The sequence below is a fragment of the Lampetra fluviatilis genome, chromosome 41 (assembly GCF_964198595.1).
Source record: "Lampetra fluviatilis chromosome 41, kcLamFluv1.1, whole genome shotgun sequence".
NCBI lineage: Eukaryota > Metazoa > Chordata > Hyperoartia > Petromyzontiformes > Petromyzontidae > Lampetra > Lampetra fluviatilis.
This window is the reverse complement of record NC_136315.1, coordinates 3,805,502-3,822,311: the sequence shown is the minus strand read 5'-3', so window position 1 is coordinate 3,822,311 and position 16,810 is coordinate 3,805,502. Positions and strand designations below refer to the sequence as shown.

Below are 16,810 nucleotides of genomic sequence, written 5' to 3'. Positions count from 1 at the left end.
AGGTTTAAATACATTCCTGCGGAGGGAGCTGGTAGGAACGTTGGGTTGCTCGGTCAATTGTCAGGGTCAACGGCGGCGTGGTGTATTCCGCAAATATGCCCGACTGTGAGGGCGGGCACAAGCCGGCGTGAGTAGGTTAAACGTTTTATAAGGGCACCACGGGGTGAGCAGCCCCTCCCCACCCAGCCCCACCCCTCACACCCCCCCACCCAGCCCCACCCTCCCCACCCAGCCCCACCCAGCCCCTCCCCTCCCTCCCCACCCAGCCCCACCAGCCCCTTCCCACCCAGCCCCACCCAGCCCCTCCCCAACCTCCCTCCCCACCCAGCCCCTCCCTGCACGTCGGACGGACACAATAATCCCCTGTGGGCTGGTGTAACCAGGAGGTTCCTACCAGGAAAACTCAACGTTTAACCTACTCACGCCGGCTTGTGCCCGCCCTCACAGTCGGGCATATTTGCGGAATACACCACGCCGCCGTTGACCCTGGCCATTGACCGAGCAACCCAACGTACCTACCAGCTCCCTCCGCAGGAATGTGTTTTTTTTTTTACCAGGTAAGGCTCACTGAGCTATCCAGCCCTTACTGGCGAAACGTCGTACTCCGATTGTAAATGTTGTGGCTCTGCTCTCCAACACAGCGGTGTGCTACGTGACCACGCTGACGAATTGGCTGTGTCGGGTGGTGGCGGGTTGAACGACACATTTCTATATTTACGCGATCTAACCCAAAACAAAAATCTGCCTTAGGGGCCGTCCATAAATGACGTCACGCGATTTTGGACGATTTTTTACCCCCCCCCCCCATCGTCACACGGCGGCACAAAAAGTCAGACCCCCCTCAAATATGACGTCACATAGCTCTGCTCTCCCCCTCCCCCCCTAAAAATAAAACATGCTTCAAATCGCTTTAAACTATTGCCATTGTAGTGCGTATTTAATGTGGCGTTGCACTCTGATGTTGTAGGAGAAAACATTTATTAAAAAGTCGATTTAATTAAGTAGAACGTGTTGTCTATATTTATTTCAAGTTGCGCATTTTGATGTGACGTCACATTTCTCAACCCCCCCCCCCTCGTCACACATCACAAATGTCTGACCCCCACCTAGGTGCGTGACGTCATTTATGAATAAACGAAAGTGGCTTGTCACGTGGAAATGTTTCACAGCCACATACTCTTAAACGCACGATGTTGATTCGAATTGTGGAGGGGGGAAAACTCCCGGAGGAGCAAATCCAATATTTAAAATAAAAATGTAAATTATACCCGGGGGATTGCGAATATTTTGCTTTTTTCCTGGATTTTCTGTTTGCACATAGTCACATAGTCACTTTAAGATGTTTTCTTGTTCATGTTTTTGTCTTTTGTTTGTTACGGTTGCACCCGATTCAAGAGCCGAATTGCTCACAGGGCTATACCTAATACCTGTAAATGAAACTGAAACTGAAAGAATCCATCCAGCAGTGAATCGACCACGGCCTGACAACGAACTCCGCTGACTGGAAGGGCGCGTGGGAGAGACCACGTGGGTTAGGGATTTGAACCCGAAGCCCCGCCCCGCCGGATCCCACGTGACGTAGCGCGCGCCACGTGACGAACCCCCCCCCCGCCCTCAACGGCCCCCACCCCCCGACCTCGTCCGTTGACAACATGGCGACCGCGGAGCCGGTGAGTCAAAACGTGCGCGGCCTTCTGTGTTTTCATCTCGACCTTAACAACAACAACCACGAACAACAACGACGGCCGTGCTAACTACACTAAGGTTGCGCGCGGAGGTGTAGAGGTGGGGGGGAGACACTTGGGGCTGTTGGTGTCACCCCCGTTGAGTGCGTGAGAGAAGCCTGCACGCTCGCGTTGTTTGGCGTGAGGCCTGCGCCGTGGGCTTTGAAGGCCTCTCCCGTTGTCCCGCGGCCTTTGTCGAAGTGCGGGCGCGTTGCTCAGCCGTGGGGCTAATCCACTGCTGGATGAGGGCCTCGATAGCGTCTTCAAGTGCGGCGGCGGGGGGGGAGGTTTCGGGTGCTGATTTTATTGTCTCGCGCGATGGCAGCTATCACACGAACTGATCTCGTATCGCGTCGTGTTCCTCTTGGGCCCGTTTCTCTCAGTTCCTTAATTATGTCAATCGTTGTCTTAGCCTCGTTGCGTCTCTTAAATATCTCTTCTCTTAAAATACGCTGGTGTTGGGGGGGGGTCACGGTGTGTTTCTGTAAGAGGCCATCCATTCAATAGGGGGTGATAACCCAAATGCGTACGATTGCGTACTATTAATCCTTGATCGATTCTGCGTGGATTAAATATGGGCCGTTCTATAGTATTCGGGGGGGGGGGGGTCAAGCGTACGTACGCAGGTGGAGGTGTAAAAGGCACAGGAAGGGGGGAAGGGGTCAAGTTTTGACAGATTTTTGCGTATCTACTAAATGGATGGCCCCTAAGGATGATCGGATGGGACTCCCCCCCCCACCCTCTCGTTTTATAGGAATGTTGGATCTGGAGCCTGTGGTGGTGGGGGTTGATTGAACCCCCATCATCCCTCCGGGGTCGGGGTCAGAACAAATTGCACCACTTTGTGAAAAGTCTCGAGTGGTTGTGTTTATGCGAGTTACTGTACTGTGGCCTGCTAGTGCTGTTATGAATGTGCATTACGTCCTCTTATGCTATTTATATAATGGTGCGCTTCATATGCTAGAAATATCTACGAGTACTTTTGTAGCACGGTCCAGTTCTCTCCAAACGCTATTGCGAATGCGAGTAACAGTACTTTTTGATAGTCCCCTATGCGCATCATTAGTCATGATCAATAGCCCGATGCCTCTCCAATCCGTCGCCATCTCTCACGATCCTTTACGCTTATTATCCTCTGCTCATATTATCTGACGAAGGACCGTAATAAGAAGAAAAGTGTCTTAAACTGTGCAAAAAATAGCCCCACCATGGGAACGCTGAATTGCCATTATGAGCAGAGGTTTACCCCCCCCCCCCCCTGCTAGTTTAAGCAGGGAGGTACCGGCATTCGCATAAACTCGGAAATTATTTGTCTCAGTGAACCATCTGATCAGCACGGTTGGCTACGTACGGTTCGAAAGAAGTTCAACATTCATACGTCGCATTGTAAAACTTAAGCGTTTGCGTTGTTACACTTAGCGCACACGGGCTTCCACACGGCATGGGGATTATTTGACCATACTTTTACGCTGAGTAAGTGCCCAAGACCATTTCAAATATCACTCTTAACTGATGTTAAGCCGTGGCCATGAATCATCGTAAGGTTTCCTAGGTTCATAGTACACTACAATGCGCTAACCAAAAGTGAATTTTATGAATGGCATTTTCCTGCGCCTTTGGCCTAAGCTTTATCATCTGGCTCTGTTTGCATGGCACTGTTATGTATGCTGTTAGTGGTTGCTTAGCGTGGGTGTAATTGTGTTTGTTGGGAAGCATGTTATACATTTACTGTCTTAAGAGCCTTACTCAAACCGCTGCCTTAAACTATTGTTTATTCTTGGGCAGTGTGAATAATGATGGAGGCAAAGTTTTTTTATTGTCTAGTCTGTGTTGTGTTGGACGGAGATTTGTGGTATTGTTAACGTTGTTGCCTTAGGTTGGTTAGACTGAGCCTGTCTGCGTTGGAGTTTGTTTTGGGATTGAGTAGATAAGGGATCATTAACGTTATGTGTGTTTATTAAAACTGAACACAACGAGCCTGATTGTCAGCTTGAATAATGTTCATTTTAATCATTTTCTTTTTGGGAAAATGCTCTTATCGCCTCGTATTTTCTAACGGTGGTGAATTATTTTGATATTGCCAACATATGTGTTTTGGCCATTTTGTCACGTTGGCCATCTGGATTTTCATAAAAATGTCTTTATTCTCTCTCACCTCCCCAAGGAATGGATCTTTAAGATGTTGATCCTCGCCGAATAGCATAATTAACATTGTAATGCTTTATTCAAGCCTACATTAGACTTGACAACTCTCAAAGGCTGGTGTTCAACATGTAGCAGTGCTTTGATTTCTCGATTGAAATATATTCTAATGCTCATGATACATACATTAAAGCATTTGTCCATAACAACGTAGGCACAGCAATGATGATAATTTGTGATAGCAGTCACGCAAGGATGGCAATAGTTACTTTGAGAATCGATCATTTACAATATATGAACATTTCAAGCAAATATGCTAGTGCTTTACGTTCCGAAGCCATGTAGGTCATGGGGTTATGTTTGAACATACTTCACCATGTTGGTCAGTGCTGGTTGATGCGAGTTCACATGTGACCACGGGATGTTAGCTGTGTCCGGGAATCAACTTCGAATCGCTGGGTGCTGACCACTACGTCACTGCCACCCGTGCTTATTACACCACTCATGGAGCAGACACAACTGTTTATATGTTGATGTCGAGGGCGTGAGTGCTCATCATTACGCGTTTCCTGTGATCCCAGGAAATGGCCATACGTGCGCTGACGCCGGAGGAGCCGGAGAAGGTGGAGGACTCGGAGACGGACCAGACGGACGTCGATCCGGAACACTACATCAAGCACCCGCTGCAGAACAGGTGCTGGGCTATCTGATGACTTAAGTAATGGATTGCCGATTACCTGGTCGATTATGAAAAAATGTTATCGCATCAATTTCTATGTGGGATTGGGAGCTACCTTCTAGTAATTTTAGATTATATATTCACAGTTTAATGCGGCCATATTAAGATTATAAAATGCACTTTTTAAAATAATTGAAAGTAAAAATTGGGGGTGCATCTTCCAATCAGGTACGTAGTCTGAAACCTGGCACCTGGGCATGCAAGTTGCAATTATGCCCAGCGTCCAATCTATATGTAGCCACTTGAATGGATATTAGCTCGTGACTGAAGAGTTACGTTTTACATGTGAAGACTCACAATGGAATTCTACTTGCATACATGTTTACCGGTATTGTAACACTTTTGAGACTTACAAGATTGTCCACTATTTATAAGACGATACATTTAAGTGCCGTATATTATATTGGGTACCATGATTTGCATAGCCTGTGTAATGTTACTGCACGTTTACCCGTGTCATATTTACCCATATTAGATGGGGTTTTGAAATTATTCTAAAGCTGCTGATGCATCTAAATTTCCTGACGTCTTTTAATCAGGACTATATGTGAATGCAAAGCTATTTTCTTCGGTTTTCCCGAAATTGGTTTAGCCTACTTTTGGTACAAGGCAGCTTTTTGAATGTACTGATTAAGAAGCCTATAAGAAGCAAGTTCAAGCCTCGTGATAACCTTTCCAATGATATATTTGAGCTTCACATGAATGTGTCTGTGTGCTTTAGGTGGGCTCTTTGGTTCTATAAGAATGACAAGAGCAAGTCATGGCAGGCCAACCTGCGACTCATCACCAAAGTGGACACGGTTGAGGACTTTTGGGCGTACGTACATACGTTAACACGCTTTTAACACTTATCTGTACACGTACAGCCGTTTTTGTCAATCCCCTGATAGATGAGGGGCTTCTCACGCCGTGCGGTTCATGGGGATTATTTGACCACACATGGCCACGCTGGTCTGTGTGGGATGTTGCGAAGGTATGTAAATCAATACATCCAGAATATATATCTGTATACATACGTATATGCATTATATTATATAAATATACATACATCCACACACAAGTCAAAACCTGTCCAGAGTTTGGCAGCTTAAATGCTTTTGTAACACAATTCGGAAGGCCCATAGGATGGTGGACCTATATGCCACGAATTATTTTTTAATTGATAAAAATGTTACAATTTCATATCATTGCCGTGTCCAGCTCATTTTCAATCCACTGCTGGATGAGGGGCCACCCTGTTTAGTGCGGTTATTGATGGGATTTTTTTCTCGTATTCCACACTGGTTAGTGCGGGTTGGTGAAGGCAGGGAGCATAGACGTTAGGCATTAGGAGTACAGTACAACAATTTACTTTGCTGGGCTGACCACATCGTACACTTAGCATTCAGGATAATCAGTTTCATTTATTAGGTATAGCCCTGTGAGCCATTCGGATCTTGAATCGGGTGCAACCGCAACAAACAAAAAACTAAATCATGAACAAGAAAACATCTTAAAGTGACTATGGGTAAACAGAAAAATCCAGGAAAAAACTGCAACGTCTTCCAGAAAAAAAGCACCATACACCAACGCTGTGCAAAAATCCCAGTGGGATGCAAGTCAAACAACAACAACAAGACAACGTAGATTAAAGCCATCATTCTAACTCCGTACTACAACAAACAAACATGGCCGAACCACAAAACGTTTTCGAAATCACCAAAATAAAGCCATAAGCAATGTAACAGTGATCATAGGAACTGTGACCGAAATTTCACAATAAACAACATGTACGAGAATTTACAATTTGGATTTGCATCTCGAGATGCTACAAAACAGCAGGACGTTTGCTTTCCAGAGCAAAGGACTTATGCCTCCCCCTGTACTTTCGAGGTAAGATACGTGTGTGTGAAGAGACATCGTAGATAATAGACAGTCATGAGCAGAGAAGAAGTCTTGAAGGCTGGACTTGAACGGGGTCACGGGGTCAGGAAGTCGGTTGCATGAATGGCCGGGTGAGGGAATCCCAGACGATAGACACAGCAGCAGATAATCTTGCACCCATGATGACCATTATCTCCGTATTGTTTGTGAAACATCTTGTTTGTTAAATGGAATGAAACGCTTTAAGAGCCCCAAACATTTGTCATGAGCATTCATCATTTTTGGCCATGAACGTTTCCAGTCAACCTACGCGATTGCTTTTGAAAATGCTGATGTTGAAATATTGCTTTGTGGGAGTTACAGAGATTGTCAGTGTTTCCTTCATTTAACAACAAGAAAATGAGATGCATGAAACTGTTTCTTTTTGTAAGGGCAACCTAGTAAAAAAAATAACGATATATAGTAGTTATGAGACATTTGGTTTAAATGTAATACATTTGAATGTTTTTTTTTATGTTGCTCCAGGTTGTACAATCACATCCAGGTTGCAAGCCGTCTCATGCCAGGCTGTGATTACTCCCTTTTCAAGGTGAGCTCGCCGCTGCAAAGTGAGTCTCACGGAATCATTGGTGATTTGATGGATCGCAGGGGTAGGTGAGGAGAGTGACTGCGAAGCCTCGGATCAGGTCGGCGAGGGACGCCTGCCTCTTCTGACGGTCACCTGCGACATTTAAGGCTTTACGATGTCAATGGCGAGAGGGCTCTTGTTACGTTGACGGCGAGCTTTAGGGCTGAATGAACAGCGGTGGATTCTTCTCCGAGCGTGCGACGTATGTGAAGAGAACGAGCGTCGACGTCTGGTCATCAACATCTCCGAGCCCCGCACCGTCGCGCTTGACATCTGCGTTGTAAACATTTATTTCCCTTTCAGATGTTAACTATACAGGAGGTTGTGAGTTCAATCCTGACCCTGACGCCTGTATTTTTGGAGTTTGCATGTTCTCCGGTTTTTCCCTCCATTTAGAATCAACATGACGCGTTTAGAGTGTTTGGCTGCTTTAAATTTTCACGTGATAAGCCACTTTGTTGAGGTATCATTTGTGGCCAGATTGTTTCTGAAAACTCGAGTCGTCCTTACCTGGTAAAATATAAAATACTTTAAGTTTTTTAACAAAGCAAACTATCTTTGGCGATCCACTGTGGAACTTCTCCAATCTCTATCGTAAAGCTGATGTGCTTGCCGTATCTGAATAGACAGATGCGACCTTGGGTCGATACCTGGGGGTTAACCCTCTTTTCCCCACCATGTGTGTCTCCTCCCCAGGACGGCATTGAGCCCATGTGGGAGGACGAGAGGAACAAGCGTGGCGGCCGCTGGCTCATCACGCTCACCAAGACGCAGAGGCACTCCGACCTCGACCGCTACTGGCTAGAGACGGTGCGTGCCGCTGGGCGTAGCTGTTGAGTGTGCTGGCAGTGCAATTGGTGTTGAGTCCCCGCCGTTCCAGATGGTACCAACCAAATAACTTGGCTCATTTGTAAACAAATGTTTTAATAATAATATGAGCTAAAGGGGCTGTGGACAATAATTTTAACTAGTAATGAACGAGTGTTTTTTGGCTTCCGGTTGTCAAACGAATATATTATAAAGGGCACACTCATTGCACACAAAGTGCTTGCCACAAGTTAACCAAAATATCTTGCTAATCTCGTTAAAGAGCAAAGACCATCACGCAAACTACTCTGGTCATCCTCGCAGCAGCTTTTGTCGAGCCATTGAACAAAGACAGTCGCTGCGTTGCGTGCTTTCAAATGTGCTTTTTCGGCCGTCTCGAACACTCTTACGATATTAGGAATCCACTAGAGCTACGTGCTTGTAAACCTAGATTGAAAACGAATTTCTTTAGACCTGCTTTTTGTGTTAAGTTTGTTGTCAATCCCCCCCATACTTCCGATTCGCACGGTTGGCTACGTATGGTAGGAAATAAATTCAACGTACATACATTCACATACGAGTGTCGCTGTGTCTGGCTGCAGCTGCTGTGCCTCATCGGGGAGGCATTTGACGACCACAGCGACGACGTGTGTGGCGCGGTGGTTAACGTGCGGCCGAAGGCGGACAAGATCGCTGTGTGGACGGCGGACTGCGACAACCGCGAATCGGTTGTCGGCATTGGGTAAGGCGTTCTCTTCTGCTTATTCTCAAAATAACTTGCTTGTTTCTTTTTTGTAAAAGACCACAAGTTTGGGTGGAAATCGCGCACATGCATGACCGGATTGTGCATCGTGTTCCAGCATGTGTCCTTCGTGAGTATTTAATTAGTGGTAATAACCAGAGCGCTCAAGCCAGGCGTACAAGAGGTAGTACGTTGGTAGGCCGCGATGAGACAGCGGGTCTTGGTTCAGTCTGAGGAGAGGGCTTGGATGCCAAGGCAGATCTTTTTACTGCCTGTTTTGTCTCCGCTAAGTTTAGGGGGTAACGTTTTGATTAACGTAGCTGGTTTAATTGGGTAAATATCGAAGCAATACTGTTAGAAACCAACATTTTTGTTCACATTGGCTCATCTTCACAAGGTCTCTCATGACTCCCGTTTACAGATGACAGAGCTCATGAACGTTTTTTAGTTTTGATTGAAATGCGTGAACAAGCATTGCAGGACTCTCCTCTCCCTTCGTTGATTCTTGGCCAAACTTGTAAGTTTCAAATTTTTTGGTTGGGGCTAATTTCTCGGACAATCACCTTTGGCTTTTCAGAACATTGTACAAATAGTATTTCACCCCAGAGGGATGATGATGGTCTGAGTCAATCTCTAAATTTAGATTTTAACTCCAGACTTTGTGATTGTGAGTCACGCCTTCTATAACCACTACACCAAGCAGCGGTTATAGAGGGCGTGGTGGCGATTAAATGACACATTTATTTTAATCAGCATTGCAACACAGACGAAATGAGCATGACCCACCCTGCTGTTTTAATTGCTCATCACGAACATCCGTAACTTTGCTGTCCTAACAAAAAGAGTTCTTCGCAACGATTAATCCATGACTGTTGTCCTATGTTCACGATGCATGTGTAGTGAGTCCAACTGAGTGGCAGACGTTGTCTTGGGAGCAACACTATTAATTCAGTAATTCAACATAACATAACACAACCTACACTTGGGTGTTGAATGCTCATCTAGCCACACTACGGCAGAACTAGACACGGTTCGCTATCCCGGCCCGGACCACAAGCTGGTTTCCCGGACTGCGTGGCTAGAGGCTTCTTTTACCCGACGTGGATCTTTATTACCAGCAACACGAAGAACCCCGAGCCCCTCACAGTGGCCCCCCCCCCCCCCCCGTTATATCGGCCTGGGCTGGGGTTGGCTCCGCCCCTCGCCCCGCCCACCTTCTAGATCTCTCGAGTTCTTTCCCAAAGGCTCCCGAGAGCTCCTCTATACCACGTGACCGCCCAGCGGCCCCCGTCCACCGGTGGCCCCCCTCCAATGTCATCCGGTCACGTGACAGCAGGTCAACCAGCGTATCATTGCCCCAACGTGTAACCCTGGCTGGCTGACACTTTCTCTCGCTCCCTCACCGGGAGCCTGCACCGCACACTGTACGTGGTGCCCCTGCGCTGACCAGCGCTCACCCAAGCCCCGCTAGGGCTGGTACTATGCCCAGTAAGCGGGCTCCACATAATGTCAACACATTATCTGCCGTGGCTTCATAAGCCCGGCACCACACAGTGACAATCACGGTCACTACACATGGAACAAACTGTGTATATAAGAATGTGTTATTTATATGTTTTATCATATGCCAATTGTATTCATGGGCTAGTGGAGTGGACACTACAAAAAAAAAGACAAACGGGACGGTGATATCAAGAGAAACATTATTTAACTTTTACATTGGATTGGGATCCTGAATCGTGACAATTGAATAATTCTGTTGCAGTGAATATTGACATGTTTTAAGTCATCGGGTTGTAATTTCTTGCACCCCACATCCTGTGGAGGCTACATTGCTGCTAACAGACGGCAGTGAAGCAAAGTCAGTTGTTATACCGTACTGCTGGGCCTACGCTCCACACTTTCACCAACCCCTCACTCGCCAGCGTGGTGATGTGTCGCCAAATAAACTCGCACAACCTGCACGGCGTGGGGAGGCCCTCACCCGGCAGCGGTTGGATCGACAAAAGAGCCGTGCGCGTATAATTTAGTTGAGCCAATCGCTTTTCCAGACAAGGGTTTATCGAAACGAATATGTACGGTGACCCAAGCCGCCGCGCAAGTTTACGCTCCTGCCGTGTCCGCCTGCTTAACGAGTGATGCGCGTCTCCCTGTGCTCACCACAGGCGCGTGTACAAAGACCGCCTGGCGCTGCCTCCTCGCATCATCATCGGCTACCAGTCCCACACGGACACGGCGACAAAGAGCGGTTCCAGCACCAAGAACATGTTTACCGTGTGAGGGGGGCGGGTGCATTGCTGCCCCCCACCTCTCCCCCCCCCCCCAGACCTCGACGCCCCCCCCTCCCATGGCTCCATCGCCGTGCTGCACCCCATGACGCCCCATTGCCAGCCCACCTCACCCCCCCCTCCCATCTCCCTTCCAGTGTCATATCCGTCGCGAGCCACCTTCGTATCGCAAGATGCAACCGAAAAAACACAATTGACTGGTACTTTAACTCCTTACCAAAACGACGTCATGTTCACAGTTTTTCCGCAGGCGCTCTTGCAAATTGCGTCAACATTCTGAAACGTATTCGAAATCTGGTCCAGAAAACCTTGAAATGAGTGCAGAACAATTGTGGTTTTCAAATTTCCCAGCACGCTACTTTACGTTGGTGCAAGGCGGTGACGGGTGCCGGCATGCGCCGCCGTGTGTCAGGACACGGCTGCAGTGCCCGCTCCCAAACCGCACCACGTGTCGGAATGTGGTGAACACTACGTTCAACGTTATGTCGATCATATCACAATTGCACCACTAGAGGACCCGGGGTCGCGGCTTTCGATTTCACGAAGAAAGGCTTGCGGCCTGTGTCGGCTTGGAACGCACAGTCCAGGTGTGTGTACAAAATAACAGCCGTTTGGGTTGTCTTTCAGACAACTTAGCCAACCCACATGACTCCCTCCCCTCCCTTGATGTCTACATCCCCCCTAACCCTCCCTCCCACACCCCACAATTCCTCGAGGGCCAATCTGGTGTGAGTTTACACAAATGCCTTAGGCCTTTAAAAACAAACAAAAAATAATGTAAACTCGAATGTTGCAGTCAGGTCCCCCCCATGTGTGCACGTGGCAGCGGTCTTCGTGAAGCCGTGTGCTTGGGGCGTTAGCTAAAGTCTGCATAGAGGTGTTTCTTGCAAGGTATAGGAGGGATATCTGCAACTTGGCAACCTGCCCTAGGTTACCATGCACTAATTGAGCTTTGTTATTTGCATCCAAACTCTTAGTGTAAGATTGAAAAACTCTTGACCTGATGTGTGCGCGCATCCGCACGTTTTCTTAATATTTCCAAACTGCAAATTTAGGTTACCACATCTGACACTATCATATTTTGATTTTGATTATTTTTGTGTATCGTACAGTACTGTTTGTGTGATAACCATTGCTGGATGCTAGAGCAAGCGAACGCAGCACAAGTGTTGGCAGTCTGTACGAGAGCGGACTGGCACACAACACTTAAAATGTATTTATTATAGTGTGTTTTAAGTGTCTATGGTCTAACATTGCAATCCACTCATTAAGTACTCGTTTTTTGTCACACTGTACATTTAGCACCCTCGGGTGCGCACGTTTATTATTTAAGCGCTGTACTTCACGCGTGCTTGCGGTGGCTGCGGGAGAGGTAGGTGTGCATTTAGTTTCTAGCGCGCGAGTCGAAATGGTGCACTCGAGATTCTCGTATCGGCAGCGCAAGCCAACCAACGTTGCCGACCGGCGTACTTTAAGAAATGAAAGCGTTTCTTTTGTCAACTGCGTTTTAATAAACGCTTAATCTTTTTTCTAGAGCCGGGCTGTTCCGATTATTTAGGTAATCTATTAGTTTACCGATAATTGGTTAAGTTACTCCACTAATCTGATGACACGAAAGTAATTGAGGGGGGGGGGAGGGGTCTCAACTCTACCCTTACGTGTGCTGCTGGACAGGAGGTGATGGGCAGGTGCTTGGTGGCATCGCCAGCATCGTCAGCCGACTCTTGACCATGAATTGCCAGGGGTTTCTCGCCTTCAGTTTGCAGGACGTGGGGTGGAGGAGCTTGAATTTTTTTAAAGGGGCACAGGTATCGACCACAAGAAGAGCAATTCTCTCGTATGGATGTAATGTGTGTAACAATCATACATGGACGTCTACGTTTGAAATCAAGTTGAAATGTAGGTGAATGCAATTTCTCGTCGATTAATCGGCTTGATCGACTTCTCGTCCTGGCTCTCGGTTCAACGTCAATCGCCGTCGCAGATCTTCGACACGGTTGCTCCGCAGAGACGCGCACCTTAACACAAGCCCGCTATCGACACGGAAGCGCGTAAACAGGGTCCTCCGGCTACTTCGGGTGCTGGGCCCGAAGCACGTGCCCTCGGTGTTTTTTTGCAATGGCATTTTACACAATTGTTTGGCAGCGTAATGCCGCCACAATGACGGGGTGAATGTTGGCTTCCTGTCTTGCCGTAGCAGCTGTTTGTTCCCTGTGTAGGCCAGACTGCTTTGAAGGATGAATAGACCGAATTAAGGTGCTGCTGGGTTTAGTGCCAGGGCTAAGAACGAGCCCTGACCCTCGCCTAAACTTGGTTAAATCTCCAGGGGAGGAGCCGTAGTTTGTGGTGGCAGCGATTAGCCAGCGGCGCTATGAATGCGGCCACCCGAGTTGGATTTCCTGGTCACGGCTAGCATCAGTGGCAAGTGATATCGCAACCAGTCCTGCCCTCTCGCCTTTAACCTAAACTGACTAGCGTAGTGGTCAAAAGCCCAATAAACGACATGATGTGGGGTGGCCTTCATTGGTGAATGGGAATGGCCTGAATGTATTTGATAATGAAACGATTACCAGCCGGTTTGACGCATTGGTGTAGGGCAGTGCACAGATTGCAACCGGACCGTTGTCAGTTCATTCCAGTTGGTGGTCACCTTGGCCCGTCTTCTCGTAAGGCTGGTCGACGGATATCCTTTGGAAGGACTCCGCGTGCCATAAGAACGTGTAATGTCCACCACGGGTTCAGGGCAGTAAACGGGATTTGAAACCAATATGAAGGCAATTTGGGCTGCTCAAGGAACTAAGTGGCTGTGGCAAATAGGAACCTGACCTGAATCTCAAGCGACAATAGCAAACCTCTGCGTTTCGCGGCGTGTATAAGTGCAGTACGTGATTTTATATGTGTAGTGGACATGGCGGCTTGTGGCTAGCTTAATTGAAGTGTCGTCTCGTGTGCTCACGCGTAGAAGTGTGGACTCTTGCCATGGTTGTGAAGCCATGCATTACGTGTGGCCAATTTCGCAACCAGGAGGTTTCGTTGTTACGCTAGTTTCCTTTCTCCTGACTTTTCTCTGCGTGTAAGATTATCATCTGAGCAAATAACGTGTTTTGTACCGGTAACCTATTTTGCTATTAAATTGTTTATTTCATGAACTCGTAAGGAAAAAAATGATGGGCCTACGTGATGCGGCGCCTCTGTATACTTTTCTCTCAGAAGTTCCCGTGTGTCGATGCAGTACGGCGGCTGAAATGGGCGACTGACATTTTTGCAATGATGAATTAACACCTCCTAAATAAGCTCTGGCAGCATTTTGTTATTTGCGCCTGGATTTATGTCATTAGTTGGAATAAAGACGTGATTAAATTATCTTCTAATACATGTGTAGTATAGCACAAGTCGGAGACGAAGTAGTTGCAGGAGGGCACCTTATTCAGATCTCGTACAGCTTCCAACTTCAACAGGTTCGCCCTCATGCACTCCCTCGTCTAGCCAGCGTCGACTGAGACTAACAACTATCCGGATGCGCAGCGATCTAGTGAAGACGGCAGCGACGACGAGACCAGTCCATTCGCAGAACCGGCAGCCCAGAGCTATTGCTCTCTGCTGCGTTTATCCTACTTGGTGCGGCCTGGCTCCGTCCTGGCCACGCCTCCCTTCTCGAACCCACTCGCGGGTTCCGGGTGCTTCCAGATGAGGTCTTCCGTGACCCTTGTCCCAGTTCCTCCGCCCTGCCGGCACACCCGTGTATATGCTCAACGGCGTGTGCGCTAACTGTCCACCGCAGTTGCAGCTGCTGGACAGCAGTTGGCGCTATGTCACTACACATGCTATTTACCCTACTTGGTGACAAGCTGTGACAAGCGCCCGATCTCGTCAGATCACGGAAGCTAAGCATGGGTTGAGCCTGGAAAACGCTTGGATGGTTGACCACTATGCGTGCCAGGTTGTCATAGGCAACTGTGGGGCATTGCAGCACAATCCATTCTTGTGCTGCAACTCGCTGCTATGCTACAAAATGGGACCTTTTACCAGCTTCAAAGATTCCTTGCAAAAAAAGGTTTCTATCTTGTGTTTGACCTTCTTAACACCTGTTTCATTGCCAGAAAGGGTAAACCCGAATCTTATTTTTTCACACTTTAATGCTGGCAAAAAAGTACCGTTTTGTAGCTACTCACCCCGAACTATAAGGGCATTCATTGTGTTTGTCCTGTTTGCCCTTTGGCGTTCTCTGGTCTGACACTTGTGAGACGAGGCCCTAAAGAAGGCTGTCTGGTGTAGGCCAATCGGGTTCAAAGACAGCGCATCATATATTTAATTATCAGAACATGTGTTTGCATATTCACCACAAGTACTGTGTGAATAATGCAGACTTGATTCCTTGGAAAAGGTTTCTATTTGGTGTTTGAACATCTTAACACAGCTGTTTTATTGCCAGAAAGGGTTAACCCTATTCTTATTTTTTCATACATACGCTATGCTACCTGCCTTCAACCCACACTGACCACCACCAGTATGATTGGTGCAGTATGATTGAATAATTCTCATGACCCACACCCGTGTGTTTGGGTGGCCCTCATCCAGCAGTGGATTGACAAAAATGCTGTACATGTATTTCAATCACTTGTTCACGCAATAAGTTCGTTCTGTAGTATCGCCCTGCTCAGTGTGGTTGCACTTGCCTGCATTGATGGCCTTCAGCCAGTGGTGGAAATTCCACATTCCCATTTTGAAGGCTAGAATCTCTATTATAACCACTGTTTACTTCTTCACAAAGTAGTGTTCTGCATGTGGCTATGCTCCCTACTGATAGTGACCTTACAATCCAGCCCAATTGAACTAGATTTCAGAATAGAAATATATTCTTAAGGTAACAGAGTTCATTGGTAAATCGAAAACTGTAAGCACAACGCACAATGCCAGACAATCACGAACAACGCGGTACGTCCAGAATGAACACCTCATTCGAGACCCAAACATCGCCGCACCTGCTGACTGACATTTTTTCTCCTCGAAGATACTGCTGGTGGAACCATCAACCTCATCAGAACATCACCAGCAGGCCGACTTTGCACCATAGCCATCTATATCATCATTAGACCTCCTTTTCCAGTACCAAAACATAATAATAGGGGTTTTCCCCTTTTTTCTGGCAACAAAACTGAAACCTTTTTACAAGGATTCATGTCTGCATTAAACACAATACTTGCAGTCAAATGCATTTGACTGCAAATATTGTCAAATGCATTTCACTGCAAGTATTGTGGTTAATGCAGATATGAATCCTTGTAAAAAGGTTTCAGTTTTGTTGCCAGAAAAAAGGGGGAAAACCCTATTATTGCACCATAGCTCCTTCGTGAATGGGGAATTAAAAGACGCAAGGCACCGTGGTGGGACTGTGGCCAATGCAATCCAAACTACGGAGCGTATTCGTAAACCCGGTGCTCAAGCCAAGATACCCGCTGCTGTGATGTCTCCAGTAAACCCAGAGGCTCATTGTGGATACAGAGAGACCCCCCGAGAGATGGATGTATCATGGGACCTCCTTTGCCAGTACCAAAATATGAGAATAGGGTTTTCCCCTTTTTTTCTGGCAACAAAACTGGTGTCAAGATATTCTTGGTTCTTTCGGTAAAGTCACGTAGAAGGGAAATAATAAAATAATAAAAATATCAAACAATAGCATTCTCACAATACGTTTCGACTGCAACACAAGCAATCATCATCAGGTGTGAAATGCACTTTTTTATTTTATTGCTGTGGATTTCACACCTGATGATGATTGCTTGTGTTGCAGTCGACACGTCGTGAGAATTTTATTGTTTAATATTTTTATTATTTCCCTTCTACGTGACTTTACCGAAAGAACTAAGAATATGAATC

At 47.0% G+C, this 16,810-nt stretch overlaps 1 protein-coding gene across 3 annotated transcripts; it reads left to right on the top strand.

The window, feature by feature from the left end:
- Nucleotides 1-1,624: 1,624 nt before the first annotated feature.
- On the top strand, nucleotides 1,625-14,078 carry LOC144946462 (eukaryotic translation initiation factor 4E-like). Of its 3 annotated transcripts, none has more exons than XM_078875351.1 (7): nucleotides 1,625-1,670; nucleotides 4,448-4,560; nucleotides 5,327-5,422; nucleotides 6,994-7,057; nucleotides 7,793-7,906; nucleotides 8,506-8,645; nucleotides 10,811-14,078. In XM_078875351.1, the coding sequence occupies exons 1-7, from the start codon at nucleotides 1,653-1,655 to the stop codon at nucleotides 10,923-10,925; spliced, it is 660 nt and encodes a 219-aa protein (XP_078731477.1). In that variant the 5' UTR covers nucleotides 1,625-1,652; the 3' UTR covers nucleotides 10,926-14,078. The 3 variants fall into 3 exon arrangements, with proteins under 3 accessions (XP_078731477.1, XP_078731478.1, XP_078731476.1); XM_078875350.1 differs by having other exon boundaries at nucleotides 1,653-1,682; XM_078875352.1 differs by lacking the exon at nucleotides 5,327-5,422.
- Nucleotides 14,079-16,810: the final 2,732 nt, after the last annotated feature.